At 51.0% G+C, this 21787-nt stretch overlaps 8 protein-coding genes, 1 non-coding gene and 1 pseudogene across 10 annotated transcripts; 3 read left to right on the top strand and 7 right to left on the bottom strand.

The window, feature by feature from the left end:
• Positions 1 to 157: 157 nt before the first annotated feature.
• On the bottom strand, positions 158 to 2825 carry SEPMUDRAFT_150735 (uncharacterized protein). The gene has a single exon (XM_016906363.1). The coding sequence runs from the start codon at positions 2712 to 2714 to the stop codon at positions 303 to 305; it is 2412 nt and encodes an 803-aa protein (XP_016758843.1). The 5' UTR covers positions 2715 to 2825; the 3' UTR covers positions 158 to 302.
• Positions 2826 to 3195: 370 nt separating this feature from the next.
• SEPMUDRAFT_150733 (uncharacterized protein) lies at positions 3196 to 4440 on the top strand. The gene is made up of 2 exons (XM_016906362.1): positions 3196 to 3464; positions 3540 to 4440. Exons 1-2 carry the CDS (start codon positions 3428 to 3430, stop codon positions 4292 to 4294), a joined length of 792 nt encoding a protein of 263 aa, XP_016758842.1. The 5' UTR covers positions 3196 to 3427; the 3' UTR covers positions 4295 to 4440.
• A 471-nt stretch (positions 4441 to 4911) lies between these two features.
• SEPMUDRAFT_127360 (leukotriene A-4 hydrolase) lies at positions 4912 to 7282 on the bottom strand. Its single transcript, XM_016902144.1, has 2 exons — positions 6890 to 7282; positions 4912 to 6840 (listed from the first exon to the last, which is right to left on the bottom strand). The coding sequence occupies exons 1-2, from the start codon at positions 7105 to 7107 to the stop codon at positions 5151 to 5153; spliced, it is 1908 nt and encodes a 635-aa protein (XP_016758841.1). The 5' UTR covers positions 7108 to 7282; the 3' UTR covers positions 4912 to 5150.
• Positions 7283 to 7454: 172 nt separating this feature from the next.
• SEPMUDRAFT_150731 (uncharacterized protein) lies at positions 7455 to 12414 on the top strand. The gene has a single exon (XM_016906361.1). It carries the CDS (start codon positions 7525 to 7527, stop codon positions 9535 to 9537), a length of 2013 nt encoding a protein of 670 aa, XP_016758839.1. The 5' UTR covers positions 7455 to 7524; the 3' UTR covers positions 9538 to 12414.
• Positions 9922 to 11403, bottom strand: SEPMUDRAFT_109984 (uncharacterized protein; the record flags this gene model as incomplete). The annotated part of the gene is made up of 1 exon (XM_016900819.1): positions 9922 to 11403. One exon carries the CDS (start codon positions 11401 to 11403, stop codon positions 9922 to 9924), a length of 1482 nt encoding a protein of 493 aa, XP_016758840.1.
• A 283-nt stretch (positions 12415 to 12697) lies between the features above and the next one.
• Positions 12698 to 13476, bottom strand: SEPMUDRAFT_150730 (uncharacterized protein). The gene has a single exon (XM_016906360.1). The coding sequence runs from the start codon at positions 12946 to 12948 to the stop codon at positions 12793 to 12795; it is 156 nt and encodes a 51-aa protein (XP_016758838.1). The 5' UTR covers positions 12949 to 13476; the 3' UTR covers positions 12698 to 12792.
• A 2670-nt stretch (positions 13477 to 16146) lies between these two features.
• SEPMUDRAFT_t61 lies at positions 16147 to 16298 on the top strand (annotated as a pseudogene). The gene has a single exon. The product of its transcript is annotated as a tRNA-OTHER (tRNA).
• Positions 16299 to 17380: 1082 nt separating this feature from the next.
• Positions 17381 to 17479, bottom strand: SEPMUDRAFT_t54. Its single transcript has one exon. It is a non-coding gene; the product is annotated as a tRNA-Asn (tRNA).
• Positions 17480 to 17896: 417 nt separating this feature from the next.
• SEPMUDRAFT_157855 (uncharacterized protein) lies at positions 17897 to 19956 on the bottom strand (the record flags this gene model as incomplete). Its single annotated transcript, XM_016907753.1, has 2 exons — positions 19259 to 19956; positions 17897 to 19193 (listed from the first exon to the last, which is right to left on the bottom strand). Exon 2 carries the CDS (start codon positions 18917 to 18919, stop codon positions 17897 to 17899), a length of 1023 nt encoding a protein of 340 aa, XP_016758837.1. The 5' UTR covers positions 18920 to 19193; positions 19259 to 19956.
• SEPMUDRAFT_49906 (FMN-dependent alpha-hydroxy acid dehydrogenase) lies at positions 19281 to 20654 on the bottom strand (the record flags this gene model as incomplete). Its single annotated transcript, XM_016909140.1, has 3 exons — positions 19281 to 20174; positions 20229 to 20410; positions 20468 to 20654. 3 exons carry the CDS (start codon positions 20652 to 20654, stop codon positions 19281 to 19283), a joined length of 1263 nt encoding a protein of 420 aa, XP_016758836.1.
• Positions 20655 to 21787: the final 1133 nt, after the last annotated feature.

The raw sequence follows: 21787 nt of genomic DNA, 5'->3' as shown, positions 1-21787 counted from the left end.
TAGCATCGAGCAATTCAGAGGCGACGATGATAACAATTCGGTACACACGTTTGGGTCGGTGATATCTGGGTTCAGTGACAGGGCGGAACACCAGCTGCGCACCAAACCAGGGAACATGTTTTCGAGTTCACCTTCTCCTACTTGGTGTCGCATTCGGTCGATAATCATCACTCCTTTCCATTTCTTCCTCACTATCAGTAAAACAAATTCTTGGGCAACATATCAGTATTCTCATCTCATCTCATTTCATGCGCGTGGGGTATTTCGTCTTCCTTGTTTCTCCATCTCACAGCCTCCAAGTATCAGCGCCCGGTCAGCGGACTAGACATAGCAATATCGTCATCTGCAGAGCCAACATGATTCAGCCCTTCACTTTCAACGCTGCCGTGCCCACTATCCGGAAAAGGTGACAGCTTCGGACTCCTAGCCAACTTCGGTCTAGCCTTGAATACAGAAGAGTACTCGACATCTTCTTCGAATAGCTTCTCTCGTGGAGTGATGTCTCGATTCTCACGTAGCGCTCCGGCAGGGGCGACAGCACCGACACCCAGTTGGGTAATCGTTGATCTTCGAGGTTGCTGCTTTTCGGGCGTCTCAAACTGGTTCACAGGGAAGATCTGTGATGTGCGTGAGCGGCTGTGAGAGGCTTTCTTAGGCTGTGCAGAACACTGCGGTGCAAGCGAGATAGATTGGCGTGTACGTTCCTGCAGATTGAGCGTAGGTTTTGCCTCTAGAGTGGAGAGTGTGGTGACAGTCTCATCAGAGGCTATATGGGAATCGATTCGTAAGGCATTGTTGTCGTTCTTTTCATCATTATCGTTCATGATTTCGTTTCCTGTCGTACACATAGCAGTGTTGAGCTCGTTAGACTCTAAGCTCTTGAATGCCATCGACATGCGTGTGCGGTCTGTCAAGGAGGGTCGAGCAATCCGACCCATTCCTTCCAGATTTCTACTGGAGAATGTTTGGTGTTGCGTGGGCTCGACCGCTGAACTGTCAGAAGAGCTCTCGCTGATAGACAACCGCGAAGGCACGCGAGGACTGTTCCTGCCAGAGGAAGCTCGACTTGGCGTGGTGGAGGACGCGGGACCATTTCCAGAAGCATCGCTACCCTGTCGATATCGTTGCGGCACACCCACCAAAGCCTGGTCTTCATCGTCTATTGGCGATGCAACGAAAGAGGTTCGAGGACTTGGTGAAGATGAGCCTGCACGATCTGTCTTCAGTGGGGAGAATATCTCAGACTTCAAGGGAATCGGTTCTCTCTGATTGATGACCTTCGGCTGCTGATACGATCGTGACCTAGACGTCATGCGTTTGCCAAACATGGTGCGTATTGGCACAGAAGTCTGAGAATTTGATCGCTGATGATATTCGGACGATGGCCGTACTGAGGTATCCACCGATATGCTCTTTCGCTTGGGACTTGGTCTCCGCACTCGCTGCACTGGCTTCGTGGGCGACGTGGGATCGTTTGCAGACCTCTTGCGCAACTCATCACGCATAGCATTCAGGATTTCGTCGTACTTGGCAGCACTCACATGCTTTTTGTGGCGGATGGGAGCAGGAGTGTGGGTGTTGTCTGCAATATCGCGTAATGTGAGGTTGTGATGTTTGTCGAAGCGTAATTGTGGGCTCTTCGCAGCAGTCTCAGCTTCTCCGTTATTCGTAGGTTGAATCCTGCAGCTGAGCAATTTCTCATGGAAGCTCTGCCATCGCTGAAGCCTTCGCTTCTGCTGTCGTGTGCGATCCTCGAGATCTGACAGAAGGCCGTTCTCTGCGGGGTCGATTCTGTAGAGATTGTTCTGCTTGTTGTCCTCCCAAACGACGTTGAACGTTTTGGTCAAGAGGTTATCGTCGCTCGCTAAAACATGACCGTTCTGCAGAGCATCGCGCACATCATCGGTGCCAGCCCACTTCTTGTCTAATACTTCTTGTGCCACATTGCCGTCAGGTGATCTTCGACGCTTGGACCCCGCCAGCTCGAGCACATCCATCTTCCTCACTCGCAGATCAGCCTCCTTGTCCGCGAGCGCTCCAAATAGCCTGTTATAAGTCTGCCTCTTGCGCTCCTTTTCAGTAAGCACTTTTGCCAGGGCGGCCTTGTGTGCAATGGCAAGTGGCAGCATGCTGTCTCTCTGCCTCGTGTTGAGATTCTTCCTCGTTCCAATTTTCTCAGCGAACGGCTTCTCATATGACAGCCTGTTCTTGTTCTCCACGGTGACCCTGCGCAAAACGAGTCCCGAGAAGGACAAGCATAGCTCCCAGAACTTGTCGCCCTGGCAGTCGTCCAGCATTGACTTCCGCAAGACCGTATCCTTTCCCAGCACCCCGTCTTTCTTCAGCTCGTTCAGACATCGAAACAGCGCTGCTCTCAGGTTAATGCTCTGTAGAGGTTCCAGAGGGGGGAAGAAGGGCTGCAGCTTGTCCTGGGTCGTGGCCGAGTCGTATCTGCGAAAGAGCTGGTATAAGCACCACTCGGCACATCGTATTCTGGAGCGCGCATCTTGAGCAAGAATGGCAGGTGTGACAGCAGGCCAGTCGGAAAGGCGGTCGAGGTTGAGCAGGCGACAGTTCCGTATGAAGAGCGGTATGACAGAAGATGTGTTTGTACCACCTCGAGTAATGCCATTACCGCTTTCGGTAGTGACGGCCGGCTTGGAGAGGGTCCGTTTATGCGTAGTAGAGGCCGTCGAAGCCGCTCGTTCGATCATGGTGTGGCTGTTGAAGTCGCAAGTGCATTTCCGGGGAGGATAAGGTAGTCTAGGGAGTAGGACAGAAGGGGTGGGCGACAGGAGGTTTCTTATGCACTCCTTCGCTTCGCCTGCACTGACACCATCAAGGACAGTGCAGTGAAATGAAGCAAGACGGTATGTTATATTCGAAGGACAGAACTAGAGCAGTCGGACAGGCTCGGCGTTAGTTCTGTTATTTGAACAGACCGTTTCTCCTGGGCAGGGCACTGGGCAGCACCGAGCATCAACAACATAGTTACATAATGCAGCCGGCAGCAGGGATTATGACACTACCGTCGCTCGGCACGTCTGCTGACTGTGCATACGTGTCGAAGTCTACCAGTATCATATATCAGGTACATGTACATGTATTAATGATGTACCTAACCTACTGTACCTACGCTGCTTTGTTTACCATTTTATTGTACGAGGTATTGTACGTATTATTCGAGGAACCTTGCCCTTGCCGTGGATTGGGAGAGAACTACGTTATAAGACTGTTACCTTAGTGGATCTGCCCTGCCTATCTTCTACCTAGGTACCTGCACCTGCCTAGAGATTGTTTGCAGCCTGCAAACACGCTCCCGTCCTTCACATCACTACCCGTGCGTGCCTCCTAGTTACCTTATATTACATCCACATCAACCTGCGGAAGTATACAACTGCTGTACCACATTCCGCATACCGGAGTCATGGCACCAGAAGCCATTGAGACGAATGGCCCGTTGAGTACGGACATCGCTTTCCAATGACGTGCACAACACAAATCGCAGCAGGATTAGGTCTAACAGCACGTCCATCTAGGTCCCGGAGCCGGCGTCCTCAAACGAGCCAACACAAACGAAGACTGGACGCCTAACACAGTCCTCGACACTCTCGCCGAACAACCTCACCAGCACTCAACCTCACCCCTCCCATTTTTCCACCTCCTCGAGCGCCTCAAGACCACCAAACGCGAAGGTTGGCGACGCTTTGCAATCAATCATGGCGAAAGCATTTCCGATCACATGTACCGCATGGCCATCATCACGATGCTCTGTCCCCCGGCTCTCGCGAAACGGATAGACTTGGCCAAATGCACGCGAATGGCGCTGATACATGACATGGCGGAGGCTTTGGTTGGTGATATCACGCCGGTGGATGGAGTGAGCAAGGTGGAGAAAAGTCGACGAGAAGCAGATACCATGGATTACATGACCAAGACACTCCTGGGAAACGTGGACTCCGGTACGGCAGGAGCGAGCATGAGGGACATCTGGCAGGAATACGAGGATAGTGAGACCTTGGAGAGTCATTTCGTGCATGACGTGGATAAGATGGAGTTGTTATTACAGATGATAGAGTACGAGAAGAAGTTGGAGGGACAGGTTGATTTGGGCGAGTTCAGTCGAGTGGCCAAGAGAATCGTATTGCCGGAAGTGCAACAATGGGCGAATGAACTGCTTGTTGAGAGGACAAAATTCTGGCAGAGTAAGGGCAAAGAGCCGACGGGCGTGAAGGATATTTCGGAGGAGATGAAGGGTAAGCAGGATGAGTATTATGGCAATGGGACGTCATGAACAGTACGCAGTGGTGGCGTGCTGGTATGACCAGTGGAATACAGCAGGCGTCAAGCCATTAGGCGGACGGAACTGCATTGTCCCAAGATGCAGGATGATAGACGCCGGATCCATCGGCCGCACCTTCGTCCGGCGGGAAGTGGGCCGATTTTAAGCGATGCATAATAGAAGATACCCTAATGATAGATCTCTGGGCTATTTCTTCGCCCAATGTTCAAAGTCTCAACACCGTGAGAGTAGGATTGCGCACTCTTTCAACGCGAAGACAAAGACTGGAGAAGCAAAATGATCATCTACAGCTCACTGGCGTGCGGGGACATACCAGGTTACCATCGAACCAGCCCAGCTAACATGTTGCACTTTCGACTATCGATCGAACATGCATAGGTATGTATCGATGATTTGGTAGACACAATGACCTTGACTACCTACCTAGGTATGCAAGAAGATCCCGGATACCTTACTGTATCATTGTTGACAACCAATACAGACAGCATCTCAGCAGTCAATCATCCAAGACGACAGCCATGATGAAATGAAGGCATAAGGTGTTTCATCGAAGCGCTAATTTCACTTTTGCGAGTGCTGACTGTGCTCTCTCGCATAAGTTGGTCTAACGCAGTTGAAGATATACCTGGATACCTAGGTAGGTAGCCTTGACTCAGATTCATGTACTACGCAGAACGACAGCGAACGGATATACGGTGATGATCGGTTTTTGACTCTGCGACTCATCCAAGAGTCATCGATACCTTACTGGGCGTTCGTGGGATGCAACAGAACTGTGTCTAATCCCTGCAGCTTCTGAAGACAATGATATTGAATCGTATCTCTTAATATCTTTGTCACGCGAGCACTATGCCTTTTCGAACAGCTTCTCCACCATGCTCTTACAGATGGGGTGATAAAAGTCCTGGTTCTTCGCGAACGTCTTCTTCGCCAATGCCATATCATTCTGAATCAACTGCTTGTACAATGGTCGTACGAATTTCATACGTCCGACTTCACCGAGTAGCTTTGCAGTAGGCTCGAAGACACTCTTCGCATGAGCTTGGAGTCCGACTATCAAGTATCGAGAGACGACTTCAACGTTTTTGCTTGTCTCGAAGCCATAAGTGTTGCCCATCAGCTCGACGAGCTCGGTGGGCAGAGGTTTATCAAAGGTCTGGACTTTCTCCAAAAACACAACGCTTTGCAAAGCGGAGAAGGATGCGATATCGGACTTGCTAGGCTCAAAATCTTTCGAGGAGCCTGTGCTTAATGCCTCCCACTTATTGGCGAGGGCAAGAGCCTGATCAGCAAGAGTAGTGTCGAAGTCGGGCTTTGGTGGGAACCCAGGCTTGTAGAACCAAGTGTTCCAATCGAGGTCATTCAGCTTCTTGGTCACCTCTGCGTCCGAGGCGAAGAATTCGATGAGAGTAGCTTTGAACTCGTAGCTGTCCACTGATCGCTTCTTGAAGGTCGTGAAGTAATGTGGAATGAATTTGTCAAATTTATCCTTGCCGATGAGTTTCTCAAGCGTGTAGAGAAAGGTAAATCCTTTTTCGTAAGGCACGCTGGAGAAAGCATCGTCAGGATCCTTTCCTTTGAGGTCAGGTATCAGCTTCGTGAATTCGTGGTCTTCGCCGAATTGCTCAATGCTGTCACTTAGCGCCTTCCAGCCGATGATAGCCGAGAAGTCTCTGTGTTCGTCTCCACCGTGATAATCAGCTTGAATGCGACGCTCGAGGTACGTGGTCCAGCCTTCGTTAAGCCAAAAGTGCTCCCAGGATGCGTTTGAGACGAGATTGCCGCTCCACGAGTGAGACAATTCGTGAGCGATAACATCGACGTTCTGTCGGTCTCCGGATACCACTGTGGGTGTGGCAAATGTGTACTGTGGGTTTTCCATTCCGCCATAGGGGAAGCTCGGAGGTAGAACGAGAACATTGTAGGTAGTCCACGGGTACTCGTAAACAATCTTCTCGGCGATCTGGATGTACTTCTCGGTATCTGCCTCAAACTCCCATTGCGCCGCGGTCAATTCCTCGGGGCCAGTCCAGACTTGTGATCGAGGGCCAATGGAGGCAGAAGCCAAGTCACCACTCGCCAATGCGAAGAGATATGACGGCATCGGAATCTTCTGATGGAAGGAGTAGAGAAGAGTTCCCGGCTTCCCTTCTTTTCCAGGAACAAAGTCTCTCACACCTGTGGGTAATCCCGAGGCTAGCACGGGCAGAGGGGATCGGATGTTGAAAGTGTATGTGCTCTTTACGTCGGGAGTGTCCTGACATGGTAGAAGCGATCGTGCGTGAATCGCCTGACATTGGCTGAACATGTATGGATGCTTCTTGTTGCTAGTTTGCGCTGGAGTGAGCCACTGGAGAGCTGTGCAGTCCTTTGTGGTGTTGACCCCAATGCGGAGCGTGATCTCAGAGCCGGCTGTCTTGCTATGCTTGTCGTCCAGGTGAATCGTCAGAGGGCTACCATATGGCTCGATACGATTCTGGTTCAGCTTCCACTGCACTTGGTCGCCCTCTATGTCTACCCCTAGGATCTCCAGATGGCTGCTATTGGTCAGCTGTCTTTACCGCCAGCAGAAGCGAGGACTGCTACCTTGTATCAAGGACGATTTGCTTCTCACTCGCCAAGCTCTCCAGCGTCAAGTGAACTATGCCGGTCAATCGTTTGCCCTCGAAATCAACATTGAAGTCCGCCGCCGTGTGTTTCGTTCTCCACGCATTGTAGTTGGAAAGTGTATTGGGGTCTCGCGGCGTATGGATGGTTTTGGCGGCCTCCATGGCTATTCCATCTGACACTGGCTTGATAGCCATGGTTTGTGTTTGGGCGCCCAGGTGAGGCACTGCTCGTACCATTGATGAAGCAAACAGTCTACGAGAGCAGAAGCTCAGAAAGGGTGTTCGGCAGAATCGAGCGCCAACTCCAAACACGTTCATCCAGCAATTGAAGGCTTACAGACCTCCGCAAGTGACAAGTTGCAATATTGCCAGCTGTGGAGTCATCAATCTGGACTTGACCTGAATCTGATGTGCTCAAGAAGGAAGGAGCTACCGCCGGTCAGCTGATCTCGCTTGTTCTTGGCGTAACTTTGTTGACCGGCTCGCTCTGCGCGTCTTGAACTTCATGACGACACCATCGACGCGTAGCGAAAACCTCAATATCGCGAAGACCGGCATATTATTGAAAGCGCCAGGGAAGGCACTGGGATTTCAAGAGTCAGACGTCTTTCAATGGCACGAGTGCGCGCCACGCCTGGCTCTCAGGCGACCACGAAGACGGCCGCCGCTCGCCAGGCACTGAAGGAAACAACCAACACTGCACGCGCACCAGGGCCAATATACGAGGACGATGGTGTGACGGATGACTTGATCAAGGACGCGAAGCCGAAGCGCGGCAGGCCAAAGAAGGTGGTGCGACAGGATTCCGAGGAGTTGGTTATGGCTGGTGGCCTGGGTTTGGCGAGCGAGGATAATGCGCGGCACAACAGCGAAGTGCCTACAACTACGGACGAGCTTGCCAAAAGTGATTCTGTGCCAGGCCCAATCGCGAAGTCGAACCGCCGACCGCCACGAACTGTCCGCAAGATTACAACGAGCGAGGCGCAAAGTAAAGTACTCGATGGGCTGAAAGAGCGTATGAATGCAACAGCGCAAGGCCAGCGTGCGAAGCAGAAAGCGCCCACACCTGCTGTTACGGAATCATGTGATTCACTCCCATTGGAATCTTCTGTTGCAAGCAAGTCGAGATCTGTGGTGGCCGAGAGCCCGGGACCCAGCTTATCGCCATCTCCTTCTCCTGCTAGAAAAGTCCAGTCTGTACAGAACCAGGGCTCCTCAGTGATGCAGCCAGGATCAGTCCTTAGGGCGCAAAGCACACCAGCTGTCGAACACAGCCTTTTGGCGCTCAAGAACTTCAAGCGCAGGCCGCGGCAACCCAGTATGCTGCAAATGGTGAAGCAGAAAATAGGCAGTGCAAGACCGTCTTTGTTGAACACTACGACTGTGACTATGGACGATAACGCCTTAGAGGACGAGGATGTGTTTGATCTGGGCGCGAGCGACGATGACGAAGAGGATTTTGCGCCTGAGGCTGAAGGCACGCCTCTACATGTCAGCAAGATCGCGAGCAATCTGCCGCAGAATGTCAAATTGCAGCCCAGCGACCTGATCAGCTCATCTGGCAATGCGCAAAAGAAACGAAAGTCCGACGCGTTGGATGTGTCATCTGGATCCCTATCCGCTTTGCGCGCCAAACGCCAACGGCATGACCAAGACATATCATCCGGTTCATTAGCAGCCCTTCGTGGCCGACGTCAAAGCCAAGAAAGCCGGACTCTGCAGGTCCAAGACCCGCCAGTGGGTGTTGAAGTCGTGGTCAGCTCGTCCATAGAACGCGCTGAAACTCCTCAACCGCAAATCACGTCAGACGTCCAGGTGATCAATTCGCCTGCGTCATCTACACCGCCGACCGAGCCATCGTCCTCGCAGCATCAGAGCTTCAGTAAGGACAGCGACTACGCCATACCTTCGACAGAGCGTGCGGCCGAGATCGCTGATGCTGAAGCGAGACCCCGAGGTGTCTTTTCGGACGATGACGGCGATGATGGTGGAGTGCCAAATGGGACCATGGCTGATCCCATCAGTAGCCCGCTTCCAATATCTGATGATGTTTTCGCTGATCCTTCTACTCAACGTATCTCGCCATCGCCAGTGAAGAAGGGGACAAATGCCAGGGTGAAGCCATTGAACACCGCGGCCCTGCAGTCTCTGTTGCCGAAAAGACGGAAGCCAGTCAGAACTCGTAATCGGAGGTCCGAGTACGATATCGATTCTACAGATTCTGAGAACGAGCCTCTGGAGACGAGCCATCTAGACGAAGATGAGGACGAGCTTGGTGGCCGAGTCAAGCGGCAGACCAAGACCGCACCAGCCAAGTCGAAGAAGAGCACCACTGCGAAGAGGGGCAGACCAAGAAAAGTTGCCACGAAAAAGACGGTTGTGAAGAAGGTCAACATGACTTATGGTCGTCACACTGCATCTGACAAGGAGAACGACGGCTCTGTATCTTTTGATGAAGCTGATGAGTCCACCCTGCCTGAAATTTCTCGCAGCATGGAAGAGCTTGCAAAGAGTACAGAAATTGAAGCAGCGAAGGCCAAGTTTGCTGACATTGATAAGTGGGACATGGAATTTGAGTCGGTCGACGCGGACGAGCATCGAAGCTCAAGCTTGAATTGGAGGTAGAATGTCCACGTGGTGAGACGTTGAGCGCAGAAGAGAACGAGACGTGGGAGATGAAAAAACAAAGGACACGAAAGATGTGACGGCTGCTGTGTACTTCTTACTTTTATGATTCTACTACCTAGCTATTGCCTCTAACCATTCGTGTTATTCGCCGATACCCGAACGCCATCCGAATTCCTTGGCGTGTTGCGTTACATGCTTGGCGCAACGACGATGAGGTCCTCCATATGACATATCGGTATCAGTGTGTACTCCAATCGATGCAACTGAGCATCTGACAAGTTTGGGGTGTACTCAAAATCTCCACCTCATGTCAAAATTCAGCGATGCAATACAAAGATGGTTGGAGTGGTCTGTTTCAAGGCAGAATCGGACGTGAAACACTCATCGCTCATCATAGCCATGTGTCCTTCTTCTCTCTTCGTGCTTGTGACGCCTTGGTGATGCTCGCTGCACGCTGAGATCTGCCACACTCGGCACGTCGTCATCATCAGAGTCGTAGTCAGCCAGCTGAGTTCTCTTCATCATACCAGTCAGGCTATCTGATGCACCATTGCCACGGACCTGCGTTCGGTTGGTAACTCGCTCGCCTTCCTTGGCGAAAGAGTTTCGGGGCGGATTAGGCTGTGATACGATAGCAGGACCGTAGCGTGGCGTCCTTGCTAATGATGTCGGCGATGACAAATTAGTCATGGTTCGCGCGGAGAGGCGCGAAGAGCCAGCAGGGGTTAATGGTTGATGGCTGGAAGATGAGGAAGTTCGTTGTGTATACGCATGAGCAAAGGTCGTGATTCGCAATGGATCATGTTGCCTACGCTGTTCTGCTGCATACTTTTCGTGCGTTACAAGTTCCATCTCGGTGTTCCATTTGCGATCAAGTTCCTGTTGTCGGCTAGCGAACGTAGGAGCTACAGGGAGTTTCGGCTCAGTAGCACGACCAAAGCTGTCTTTCTGCTCCGGAAATAGCTTGTCTAACGAGTGCCCATAATATGTTCGCGTCGAGTCTTGTGCATCTCGGTATTGCGGAGCACGCTGGCGCTCATTCGTTGCAGCTATGGTATCTCGAATGGGACGAGCTTGTCTTTTATCTTCCTCGTAGCGTGACGGATCGTCTGACTGACGCTTGTCGCCTCGGTGCGGCTGATTATTACCGGAATCGCGTCGATCTCGATAAACTCTTGGTAGGTCGCTGAGGCTGGGGGATGACTCAGAGGTAGCAGTGATGTCTGATGAGTCGCATTCGAGCGTCGAGTCTCTGCGTCGATCATCCTGCTTCGTCGACGACCGTCTCCTGGGCGGGGCTGTATTGTCGACCTCGTTTGTCAACGATGAGATGGATGATTTATGACCAACAGGGCGCCTTTCGTTCACACGAGCCCTTGGCATGTCGAGAGAGGGAGGATCAGGATAGAGAGCTGTGCCCGTCGGTGCGTCCAGTGTCCTTGGCTCGCGGAAAGATACTCGTCGAAATTGACGTGGTGTAGGTGGTGGGGATGGAGCCGCAGGTCTGACAGTCCTGTGTATTGGTGTTCGTGGTGGCGAAGACGAGACGAGGCTGTCGGCGGGCGACTGGTTGCCGTTGTTGCTGCTTGGTCGTTCTCCAGACAAACGCTTGCTAGATGTCCGGCTCAAAGGGAAGTATCGATACTCCCGACCATTGGCCATGACAATGTTCCGTGGGGCCGAGGACGAAGTCTGGTCGGCATTGGGACGCCTCTCGACCACGCGAGTCGCTTCAGTATTCCTCTCCTCAACGTATGCGCACAGACTTCCAGCGGGTGCGTTGTGGCAACGGTATTGTTTGCGTATAATCTCGCGGCGGCGACTGCCCGCGTAGACATATGTTTTGTTCTCCACTACGCACATTGTCGATGTCGTCTTCGTCGATATTCGGAAGAAGTTGTTGTTGTTGTCAGGAGAAGGGTTTGGGAAAAAGACGATCAGAGGTGTGAGGTACTCGATCACAGTCACTCTCGATCACAGTCACTCTTGATCAGAGTCACTGTGGACCAGGTTGGTGCCTAGGTACGCAGTAACGTGACCGGCGCTTAGTCTTGGCGCGTGCCTGATGCTAGGAGGTAGTGGTAGGTATCAAAGTGAAGACGGGAAGGGTCCTGTGACGCAGATCCACCCACTAGCTTATGACTGATCGATCCTGCTCAGCGAGGCACGCGTGTGTTGCTTGGTGGCAACCTGGTAGTGATAGCGAGCGAACAAGACCTTTTATCTGAGAAGACCTCGATCAACCAAGCGGACGTGGTCCGAGTGTGCCACGGTAGAAGGACTGATGTGTGTGTGCGTGTTGCGTAAACACCATAGGAGAGTGAGTGCGCGTCTCATGCAGGTCCGGAGGTGTCGTCGTCTTAAGGCATCCTCCTAACATGCAACAAGCGAAGCGCTCGTAGGATCAGGTCTGTCCCGGGACGCTCGGCAGACACCTAGAGCGGCTACGCAGGAGGCGGGACTAGCATTGCAGTTAGTATGGTAGGATTGTATGAAGGAAGCTCTGCACTGCCTCTTCAAAGCGATAATGTCATTGCCAGCTGCAGAGGCAGAAGAAGAAGCAGTCATGATTAGTACGGAGTGGAAACGCCGGACGCCAGCGTCATGAAATCCTGCCTGCCTGCCTGCCTGCCTGCCTGCCTGCCTGCTACATGACATGACCTTGGCGCATGTACATGTCGGTATGAGGACGCCGCCGTCTATGCTGAGCAGAGCAGCAGCACACCATATCATTACCATCACCGCCGCCGCCTTCGAACATCTCGTCTACGGAGTCCAAATGTGGCCAGCGGCGTCGGCTTGATGCATCAGCGACAGCACGCTCGCCGTCGCGGTGTCAGCTGGACAGCAGGCGAAGTCGCAGCTGTATTCGCGTGAGGTGGGAGTGGGTTGTCTCAAGTTTGTCCGTCAAGAGGGCGAAGTCACGGAGGGCGGTAAATACGAGCTTTGTGGGGTGTGTCGGTGTGTCCTCCGAATAGAAGGAAGGGGCTGGCTGGTTCTAAGCCCCCACCAGTCTTACCCAACCCACACACGCTTGGGACGCGGAAGCATCTGTGCTTGCACACCTGGCGGCTTGAGAGAAACGTCACCTGTGTTCCTCCATGTACCTATGGATATGTACATTTACCTGAGAACGACAGTATAGGTATGATGGATATTCCATCGTGCCTTTATTGTCGGCCACGTAAGTACCTCATCCAGCGTATCCTGACACGCGGGCGGCCTTCCCAACTGGCGGTTCACGAACCTCGCCTAACTGCACAGCACGACGAGGACTTGCTCATTCAGGAAAAACTTCGCTTGTGGTAGGCTGTCCGCCTCAATGTCGGTGGAGGAATTCCCTTCAGGCAGACTCACGATACTCCGTCGAAGCTCGGTCTCCGGAGAGTGTGGCTGATCTACCACCATATCTGTCCCTATGTGGGCGGAGGAACCCTAACCTGGCCCTTCAGCTCTCTAAAATCTGCAGTCGTGATGGCAGATGGTGCTGACATGTGTGCAGATTCTCGTGAGGGGCAGATATACGCCCGGTTCTGATTTCTTGTCACGCCACTGGAGATTGTCAGCTGCTGTACATGTATGCTTTACGCAATAAAGTGGGACTATCACCGGTCGAGGCAGGATAGGAGTAACCTCTTTTCAGAGGTCGACGAACCAACAGTCGCTTCAAGTACTCGTCAAAATTTATCACTGGTCCGAGACTACCTTATGGTATTTGTGGGAGCAAGAATTCCAGATAAAAAGAAATACGAGATAACCCTGCGACCTGCGCAAAGATGGACCAATTGACTCAGACGACTTTCGACTCTCGACTCGCCTCCCTAGGTAGTATTGCTGTCACCCAAAGTTGCAGCGCGCAAACGGTCAACAGAGAAACCCTCAAAACATTTGCTTTGCTATATACCTGACGCTTTCCACACCTTAGAACCATAATGACAGAGCATTCGCTTCAATCCTTGCCCCCCCCCCTCCCTCTCCCTCTCCCTCTCCCCGAGACCGAAGGCGATAGCTTCCGACCACAGGTTATCGAATTTGTTGTAGCCCGAATTCGACGAGTACCAGTAACACAGTTGTACTGGACCAGCTTGGAGGTACATGCAGCTTTGTACCTCAACTATGTGCAGCAAGTCATCTAATAGCAGCATAAGATATTAGACCTCTGTAAACAAAGCCGAGTAAAAGGTATACAGAGAATGCAACATACGTAAACTTTGCATTGTCCATAGTTTTGATAATGAATAGAGCCATATCTGCAACCCTTATTGGTTGAGGAATAGGCTTTCTTCGTTTCACCTCCATTGCATGAGGCCTCTGCTGCAGGGCAGTAGATTTCGCTGTTTTCATCCATCTTGCAGTTGACTGTTGCCTCAACGTTGTATCTGCAGCCGGCGTGGACGGTACTTGCTAGGGCGAGGAGGACGACGGCGATCGAGGATGCGAACATATTGGGCGTCTTGGTGTATGTTGATAGTCAGGCAGGAGAGGCTTGTTCGTTGAAGTGTTGGCGACTTGAAGGCTTCGTCTCTCGAGAGATTCTGCGGTCTCATATATAGGGCATTGCACCCCATCACAAAGAAGTTGCGACTTATGTGATATCTAAGTGTAGCAGCTTGTACCCCGGGCCTCCGGCTTCATGTTGGAACTTTTCACCCTTGCGATGGTGTTGGAAGGTGTAGGAGGTGAGATATCCCCGGCTGGTGGTGTACGGAACCCTACCAGGCTTCAGGCTAATCTCAGAAGACGCTTTCACTTGCACCTACACCTCGTATCTCTCTTGCTACAAGTACCCCAGCGATTTGGCGAATGGTGGGGAACCGGGTACGTATAGCTGGATCGAGGACACTTGAGAGCGGAGCTGCGGAGGAAGTTGCTAGCATGATGCATCCCCACAGGGCCCTTATAGAGAAAGGTATTGGCTACGTTGGAGTAAAAACATGAATCATACGAGATCTCTACAGCTGTTGGAACACAGGAGAGAGTCTGGGAAGTTGCTTGGTACAGGTAGTATAGTGCCTCCTGTAGACGTGGCACCGTATAGAAGCTCCGATCGTGCTCGGAAAGCACCGGCGACATGCACTTGGAGTAGAAAGCGTAGATGTATTATCGGGAGCAGCGGTGGAGGCGATGGCGTATTGAATCTGTGTTGTCGGTATACTTTCGAAAATCCGGCGTATCATGTCTTGGATTGTGCCCAAAGTGTATTAGAAAATTCTCGTATATCAGAATTCCATGTGTATATCGGATTCTGTGTTCGAAAGACCTGCAAAGTACTAGAAAAATGTTTGATCAGAAAATCATGAAGCTCAACTTTGATTGAGTGAACAACTATGATGTCCAGCCGGAACAGGCCCCGATCAGCTTACTTTTAAGGTTTGAGATACCGACACTTCGACAGGCAGTCAAGCACTGGAGGGACTACATAACCCCAGGTTCCAAGGGAAGTGCTTCTGCGGTTCACTACAGATGTTCTGCTTTTTACCAGAGATACTCCGCCTTTAACCAGAGATATTCCGCTTCTTCGTATATACCTAGGAGAGACTCTTCCTTGAACCTCACAAGTTGTCAAACCAACCCAAACCTAGCTGCCAAGACTTTGATTACAGTAAGGCAGAGGCCAGGTAGATCAGGTTAGTTTCCTCAAATCTCAATCAAAGTCTTGCCTCCTAAGAGGTAGTAAACAACTGTGATTGGGGACCACGCTGTACGAGGAAAAGTTGATGCTCGAAACGGCTTGAGTATTCGGCCTAGAGGGACAGGTAGTCTGAGGCTGATCGGCGTAGGACTCCGCGAACGGGAGCAGGCGAGAGAACGGTTCTGCGGTTGCCAAGGCTGACCCAACGCTAGGTATCGCTCACGGCCCGCCGGCCTTGATCTCTTAGCGGGAGCCCCGGGAGAGGGTAAGGGGTAGAGAAAACAGCTGCTGAAGGCAGGGGGGTACAAGTAGAAGCACCTCACTATACAGTTGGGGTTGTTGTCTGTTGTTCCGAAAGCTAGGAGGTACCTGGTATCTGGTACTGTATCTACACATTCTGTTGACCCTAGGTAGTCGGGCCTTCTACACGGTGCCAACTTGTAGGTAAGGCACTCGTCAGCACCTCAGCTTCCTCTGTTCTCTAGGAGGTACTACCTGTAGGAATTCGAGCAGCGGGTCCAAAAACCAGACTTGTCTCTATTGTCTGTACAGAAGTAAAAGGATACGGTATCTACATGCCTACTACCTTCATCTTCTCTGATAAATTTCAAGTAGCTTCGTATTGCCGAATGCATATCTTCCTCCTGCTAAGACATCAATTGGGTTTTTCATAAAAAAATGTATACAGTAAGTAGTACCTGACCAAGAATAACAGCGTCTTGGTATAGTACGTATTTCTATAAATGCAGCAAAAAACGTATCTGAGAAAGGTACAATCCGAAGTCCTCTTCTCGACAATAGGTACATTGGTTTCGACAATACATTCCCAATCGCTATCAACGAGAACCCTTTTGCCAATAAGGTATTCTGAACCTTTTTCCCCAAATGCCGTCTTTGTTCCGAAGCTCCTCCGGTCTCCTGATTCCACACGACATAAACAAACAGAAAATTCGCCTCTCATCCAATTATATGACGGGGATGTGGTTTAGTGTAAGCAGCTTCACAAGTAAACATCCGGTCAATACGCCATGTACTAACGATTCTTCAAAGGGTATAATACCTCTTTAGCATGCTATTATAGCGACTTGCCTAGAGGTGGTCCAGGGTTCGATTCCCTGCATCTCCAGTTCTTTTGCATTTTGATGGCCGGCCCTGAACGTGGTTTTCGCAGTAGAAACAATATTGGAATGTTTTTTTTTTTCTTTTTTCGGTAGTGTCAAGTTGTGCGGAATGGGGGAGAGATCTTGGCAACGAAACTGAGCCAGGGGGTTTTTTTCTTCCGTGGGGCTAGATTTGTATCCAACATTGACTACCTCTTACCTTTTGTCAGGTTGTATCGAATGATGTTTCTCGCATTTGGATATCAGGCTACAGCACGCACATATACAAGGTAAGAATATGGCCTCATGTGAACGAGCTGCCTCCTACGTACGTCAAAAAGGGTGTTGCGACGTCCATGGGCTGTCTTCCCTTCCCAAAAAGCACGAATTTGGTTTGGCGTGTTCTTGCGCCAACGGTGGCATGTCATGATCAAAAAGGAATGTCTCGAAGTTTTCGAAGAAGAAAAAAATCATTGCAATGGTCATCGGCGACATTGAGACTGCTCAGTGAAGCCAGAAGTCCAAAGAGACGGAGCTTCATTGGTTGCAATTTGACCTCCAAGCGGTCTATCATAAAGACACGATCTGAGGCAGCATGTACCGTCTCTGCCAGAAGCAGCAGCGAGAAGAGCGATTCCTCTTGGTGGTGGACGTGTACAACGGGTGGACGTCTCTATCTCGTTGCTGCCTGGAAAGACTATATCGCCCTATGTCTGTCCATTCTGGCAATCTGGTACATCACCGTGGTCTGAAGAACCTCCGATAATGGCTTGTTTTTTCAGCGAACAAAAAAGGGGTGCCTGGTTGCCTCAACCGCCACTTCGCCAACTCTCTCAGACCAGTTCTGATCGATAGTCACGAGCCTTGTGAATCCGTATGAAAATTTGCAAGTGTCTTCGTGTCTAGGGTAGAAAGAAGTGTGTAGCGCTCCCAGTGCCGCTATTCATCGCCAAGCAAGACCTATTTGGTTTTATCCTTGCCCGCTTTCCATCTTCAACCACAGTGTTGCCGAGCTCTCTCCCGACGTGAAAAGGAAAACAAGGCCATTGATTTCCAGCAAAAAAAATCCGTGGACCTCTCTTGATTGATGTATCTCGGCAAAAGGGAATTCCCCCGGACAGGCTTGAACTGTCAACCTCTCGATTGCTTCTCTGGGTTGACCCAGATGATAACAGTCGAACGCGCTAGCCAATTGCGCCACGGAGGATAAACGTCTGGGACGCTTGTGGTACAGCTGGATGTGGGAGACGAGGCCGCGATGGTAAAATATAATGGCTGGTACAACGCGCTATGCAGAGCGTGAGATGGAGCATTGACTGCCAGAAACATTACCATTTCGGCAGAGAGAGACATAGTCAAGTTTCGGTTCTGGATTCATGATAATTAGATGCTACTATCAGAAGTTGGCTATAGAGAGTTCAACCCAGACGCATCGGCGGTACAGCAAAACACGATTTGATAGCAGGTTCAGTACCTACAATAGGTAGGTCAGGTATTGAACGAGACCTAACAGAGAAGTTCCACCCAATTACTCCATACACCACTGCTTTCACAGAAAGAAAAAAAAACATCCCGACACAAAGCAATCCCCGTTCTCATCAGGTCGATAACAGTCTCCTGAATTTCACACCACCCGCAACTTCAATTGACTCGTCAACACATCAAAGAAACACGCAGAATCCTTCTTCAACAACCAGATCCGCATCGCATCGCGCAGAGCACTTCCCAACGCCTTTGGGTCCTGAATACCTTGGGGTGAGATTGGCACAGCCGGCGCCATTCGCCAATCCGAAATACCTTCCAGAAATCGATCCGCAGCAACCCTTTCCTCTCCCCGAGTGAAAGCAGAACCGATTTGTGCCAAATCCACGTTGCTGAGTGCAGCGTCGTCGTCGTTGTGCATGATGTGAATCAAGAGAATTCCGTAAATGACATCGTAAAATGTATCATCTTTGGTCTCGTCGTACGGAAGAGGAGGAAGGTTGCTGACGGCGGGAGAGGAGGCAGAGGCAGAGGAGGCAGAAGAGGCTTTCAAGGTATTATATCGCTCTGTTGTAGACTCGAGGAAGCGGTCGAGTTCTCCTGGAGCTCGGCCTTGTTGGTACCAGAGCAGACGGCTAGCGAAGATGTAGCAGAGATATGGCAATTGGGTGGTTTCGAAGAAATCTGCGTTCTTGGGGAGTGCTTGCGTGAATTTTACGGTTCGGAGGATGGATTTCATGGATGCGGATTGGAGATGCTTGATTCCTTTTTGCTTTTCCTCGTTTGTGATGCGGGACTGCTGGAAGTTCGTATCTGCTGCGGTGGCCACGGGAGAATCTTCCTGGTTTGCTTCTTTCGGAGTCTGGAACCGCTGAGAGCCCGTCTCTGCAGCCGTGTGAGAGTCCTTCTGCTTTGCTTCAAGCATGTTTCTGAACTGCTGCGAGAGCGTTCCTGCGGCCACACGAGAGCTTCTTCGCGTAGTAACCCTCGGCCGCTGAGAGTCCGGACCATCTCCAGCGGCCGAGGGAAACCATTTCGCATCACGTCGTGCGGCAGAGCCTTCTTCGTCGTCGTCATCATCATCATCCGGCGTGTTGAGGTACACGTCGAGGAGTATCTGTGCCCTCTTCTCAATGTCCATCCCTTCTTCCTCTGATCTCTGCATGGTTTCGCTCTTGAAAGATTTTGCGTTTTGGGTGTGCGACGTGGTAAATGCTGTACTGTGGTGAGTCGGAGTGTGTCTTACTGATTTTCACTTGGTGGGCGTGCGAGAATTGGCGCTAAGGCAGTCGCGTGCACGAGTCAGCAAACAATATGTGTCCAGGCTTCAGGCAACGTCACGTTGCCCACAGGTGGTTCTGTGGACTTCTGGAATCCGCGCAGAAGCTATGATACTAGCAATCGAGGTCGTTTGAGGTAGTAGAATAGTATAGTACTTTCTAATACTCGTAACCGGCACGTTGAATTAGCTTTATAAAGGCGAATAGCTTATTCACTCACTCACAGGTAGCAGCCTATTCGTTTACTCACAGCTGGTCCTCTCGAATTAACACCTTCCGATTTAAGTGTTCTGGACTGGAACTTTCGATGCCAGCCAAGTGAAGAGTGAGCTCCAGATCTCCCAATAATGACTTCAGCACATGACTGACGCCCTCTTCGCCCCCAAGAGCCAGGCCATATACAAATGGCCTGCCAATCAGACATGATTTTGCACCCAATGCCAATGCCTTTGCAATATCGGCACCGCATCGGATCCCAGAATCGAAGAATATATCGATCTTATCGCCCGCAGCATCCACAATTCGAGGTAATACCCCGAGAGAAGACACTCCACCGTCAACCTGCCTTCCGCCATGGTTAGACACCACAATACCTTGCACACCCACTTCGACAGCTTTGAGTGCATCTTCCACCGTCTGAATGCCCTTGAGCACAATCGGACCATCCCAGTGCTCTTTGAGAAAAGCGATATCTTCCCATGCATGACTAAAGCCCGGAAAGATGGTCTTGGTCCATTCAGCGGCTGCAGTGTGAAGATCCTCCTCAACCTCAACGCCATGTTGAGACTTGAACTGTGAGCGAAAGACTGGATCTGAGAAGCCAATGGCGACACCGACCGAGTCTGATCGCAAGAATGGGTTGTACCCATTGTCCATATCAGAAGGTCGCCAGCCGAGGATATAAGTATCGAGAGTGACGAATAGTGCAGAGAAGCCCGAGCTCTTGGCTCGGGAGAGCATAGAGATGGTAATGTCTTTCTTATCCTGGCTGGGCCAGTAGAGCTGAAACCATCGGACGCCATCGCCGTTGGCTTTTGCTACATCTTCGATGCTCGTAGAAGATGCTGTTGACATGATATACGGCACACCCTCTTGAGCTGCGGCTCGAGCGGAGGCCACCTCCCCGTCCGGGTTCATAATCTGTGGCTGGTGATCAGAAATGTTCCGGGGTTCGAGCCCACAGACGGTACTCACTTGCTGTACACCGACTGGAGCTACTGCGATAGGAAATGGCTGCTTCGTGCCCAGTACTGTGGTCGACAGATCCGGCAGTTTCGTCGTCTTGACCAGACGCTTAGGCACGATGGACCACTTCGCGAAAGCCTTTTTGTTCTTCTGCTGTGTTTCGCCTTGGCCGGCGTTTCCCATCACATAGCCTGCGTGTGTATCAATGAGTACGTTGATCAATGTTCGGTGTGAGGATGCCTGCCTACCTTTCGTCTCTGCGCTCATACGCTGCGCAGCCTCTTCCTCCCAACGATGCGGTTGGAACGAAAGACTTGGCCGCTCATACTGAAGACCTCGTTGGTAGATCTTCTGTTCGTATTCGACCGGGTCTGTCGGCGCTTTTGGTGGACCTGATGAGCGATATGCTACGCCTCCTGCTACTCTGTGTGCCATACTTGAGAGTCTAGGCTGATTCCTCGACGAGAATTGGTTACAGTGAGGAATCAAATCCAGTGGAGTCCTGATGGCAAATCTATCGTAAGTCGCTCACATATCCACTTTTTTACAATGGAGTGGCTACCTCTTACATGGTAACACGATCGGGCAGTGACGACATTGGCATCCGACAGAGGCCGGTCTACACGTCCCTTTGTACGGATACACGCCTTCTTTAAGCACTTTGTATGTCATCGCGCCTTGTTCCATCTCGTGGGGGAGCCGAGAGGAAGATATATTGTCTCTTTTGCCTGCTGCAGCTCAGCAAGTAGAGAAGCAGAAGCAGCAAAGAGATGGATCGCTTTTACGCACAATGCCAAGGTAGAAAGTCTACCGGGGGGAGGCTTGTGACATTTGGTTGCAGAAGTCTTGGCCCTGCAGCGGTGATTTATTGTAAAAGAAGCCTGCAGAAGTCAAAAACGGTCAGCAAATAATGCCTTGATGAACACCGTTCGCAGATACAGGTGAGATCGAGGCAGAATGATATCCTTTCATATGCTCCGTGCTAACTTATTCCAAATACCAGAGGGTTGGTCTTATCTGTGCAGACTGAGGTGTCAAAATAATGCTTCTTGATCGCTGCGGCGTTTATCTAGAGTACACTAGGAGGTATGAGGTTCATGGTAACGGCCGGCCAATATCACTGCCCCTTGGCTACTCTAGCTTAGAAGTGTGCTGTGGCCAGGTCGAGACATCGTCGAAGGACTTCGAACTTGTCTATGGTGAGAAGCTGAGTGGCAGCCCTTCTGACTAGAGAGCTAACATCGCGAAAGGGGACATGCGAGGCCGTGGAAATGGTCATTATTCCCACAATCCTCCAGCATACCATATCCCGAAGCGCCCAGTTCTGCAAAAGTTAGTCAGATATTACCTAAGATCAGTGGCTAACGAACTGTAGCCATTGTCAGTAGCCTTGGCCTAGGAAGCCATATGTCTTTGATCTACTACCTCATGTATCCTGCTCGAATCACAGCTCTTCTCCATTATTGGTACCGGACTAAGGTTCAAGAGACACTTCGCTCGTGATAAATGGATCAAACATGCTAACGAGACTGCAGCGTGCTGGAGGAAAAGGTCTTCCAGTTCCCTGA

The sequence above is a fragment of the Sphaerulina musiva genome, assembly GCF_000320565.1.
Source record: "Sphaerulina musiva SO2202 unplaced genomic scaffold SEPMUscaffold_8, whole genome shotgun sequence".
Taxonomy (NCBI): domain Eukaryota; kingdom Fungi; phylum Ascomycota; class Dothideomycetes; order Mycosphaerellales; family Mycosphaerellaceae; genus Sphaerulina; species Sphaerulina musiva.
This window is presented reverse-complemented; position numbering and strand designations above follow the sequence as displayed.

What these genes read in the sequence shown, in the direction of transcription:
- SEPMUDRAFT_150735 (XM_016906363.1), bottom strand. Translation starts at nt 2,714, where the DNA reads ATGATCGAACGAGCGGCTTCGACGGCCTCTACTACGCATAAACGGACC.
- SEPMUDRAFT_150733 (XM_016906362.1), top strand. Translation starts at nt 3,428, where the DNA reads ATGGCACCAGAAGCCATTGAGACGAATGGCCCGTTGA. An exon ending in TGAGACGAATGGCCCGTTGA is followed by an intron (nt 3,465 to 3,539) that starts GTACGGACATCG and finishes ACGTCCATCTAG; the next exon opens with GTCCCGGAGCCGGCGTCCTC.
- SEPMUDRAFT_127360 (XM_016902144.1), bottom strand. Translation starts at nt 7,107, where the DNA reads ATGGCTATCAAGCCAGTGTCAGATGGAATAGCCATGGAGGCCGCCAAA. An exon ending in CAAATCGTCCTTGATACAAG is followed by an intron (nt 6,841 to 6,889) that starts GTAGCAGTCCTC and finishes GACCAATAGCAG; the next exon opens with CCATCTGGAGATCCTAGGGG.
- SEPMUDRAFT_150731 (XM_016906361.1), top strand. Translation starts at nt 7,525, where the DNA reads ATGGCACGAGTGCGCGCCACGCCTGGCTCTCAGGCGACCACGAAGACG.
- SEPMUDRAFT_150730 (XM_016906360.1), bottom strand. Translation starts at nt 12,948, where the DNA reads ATGGTGGTAGATCAGCCACACTCTCCGGAGACCGAGCTTCGACGGAGT.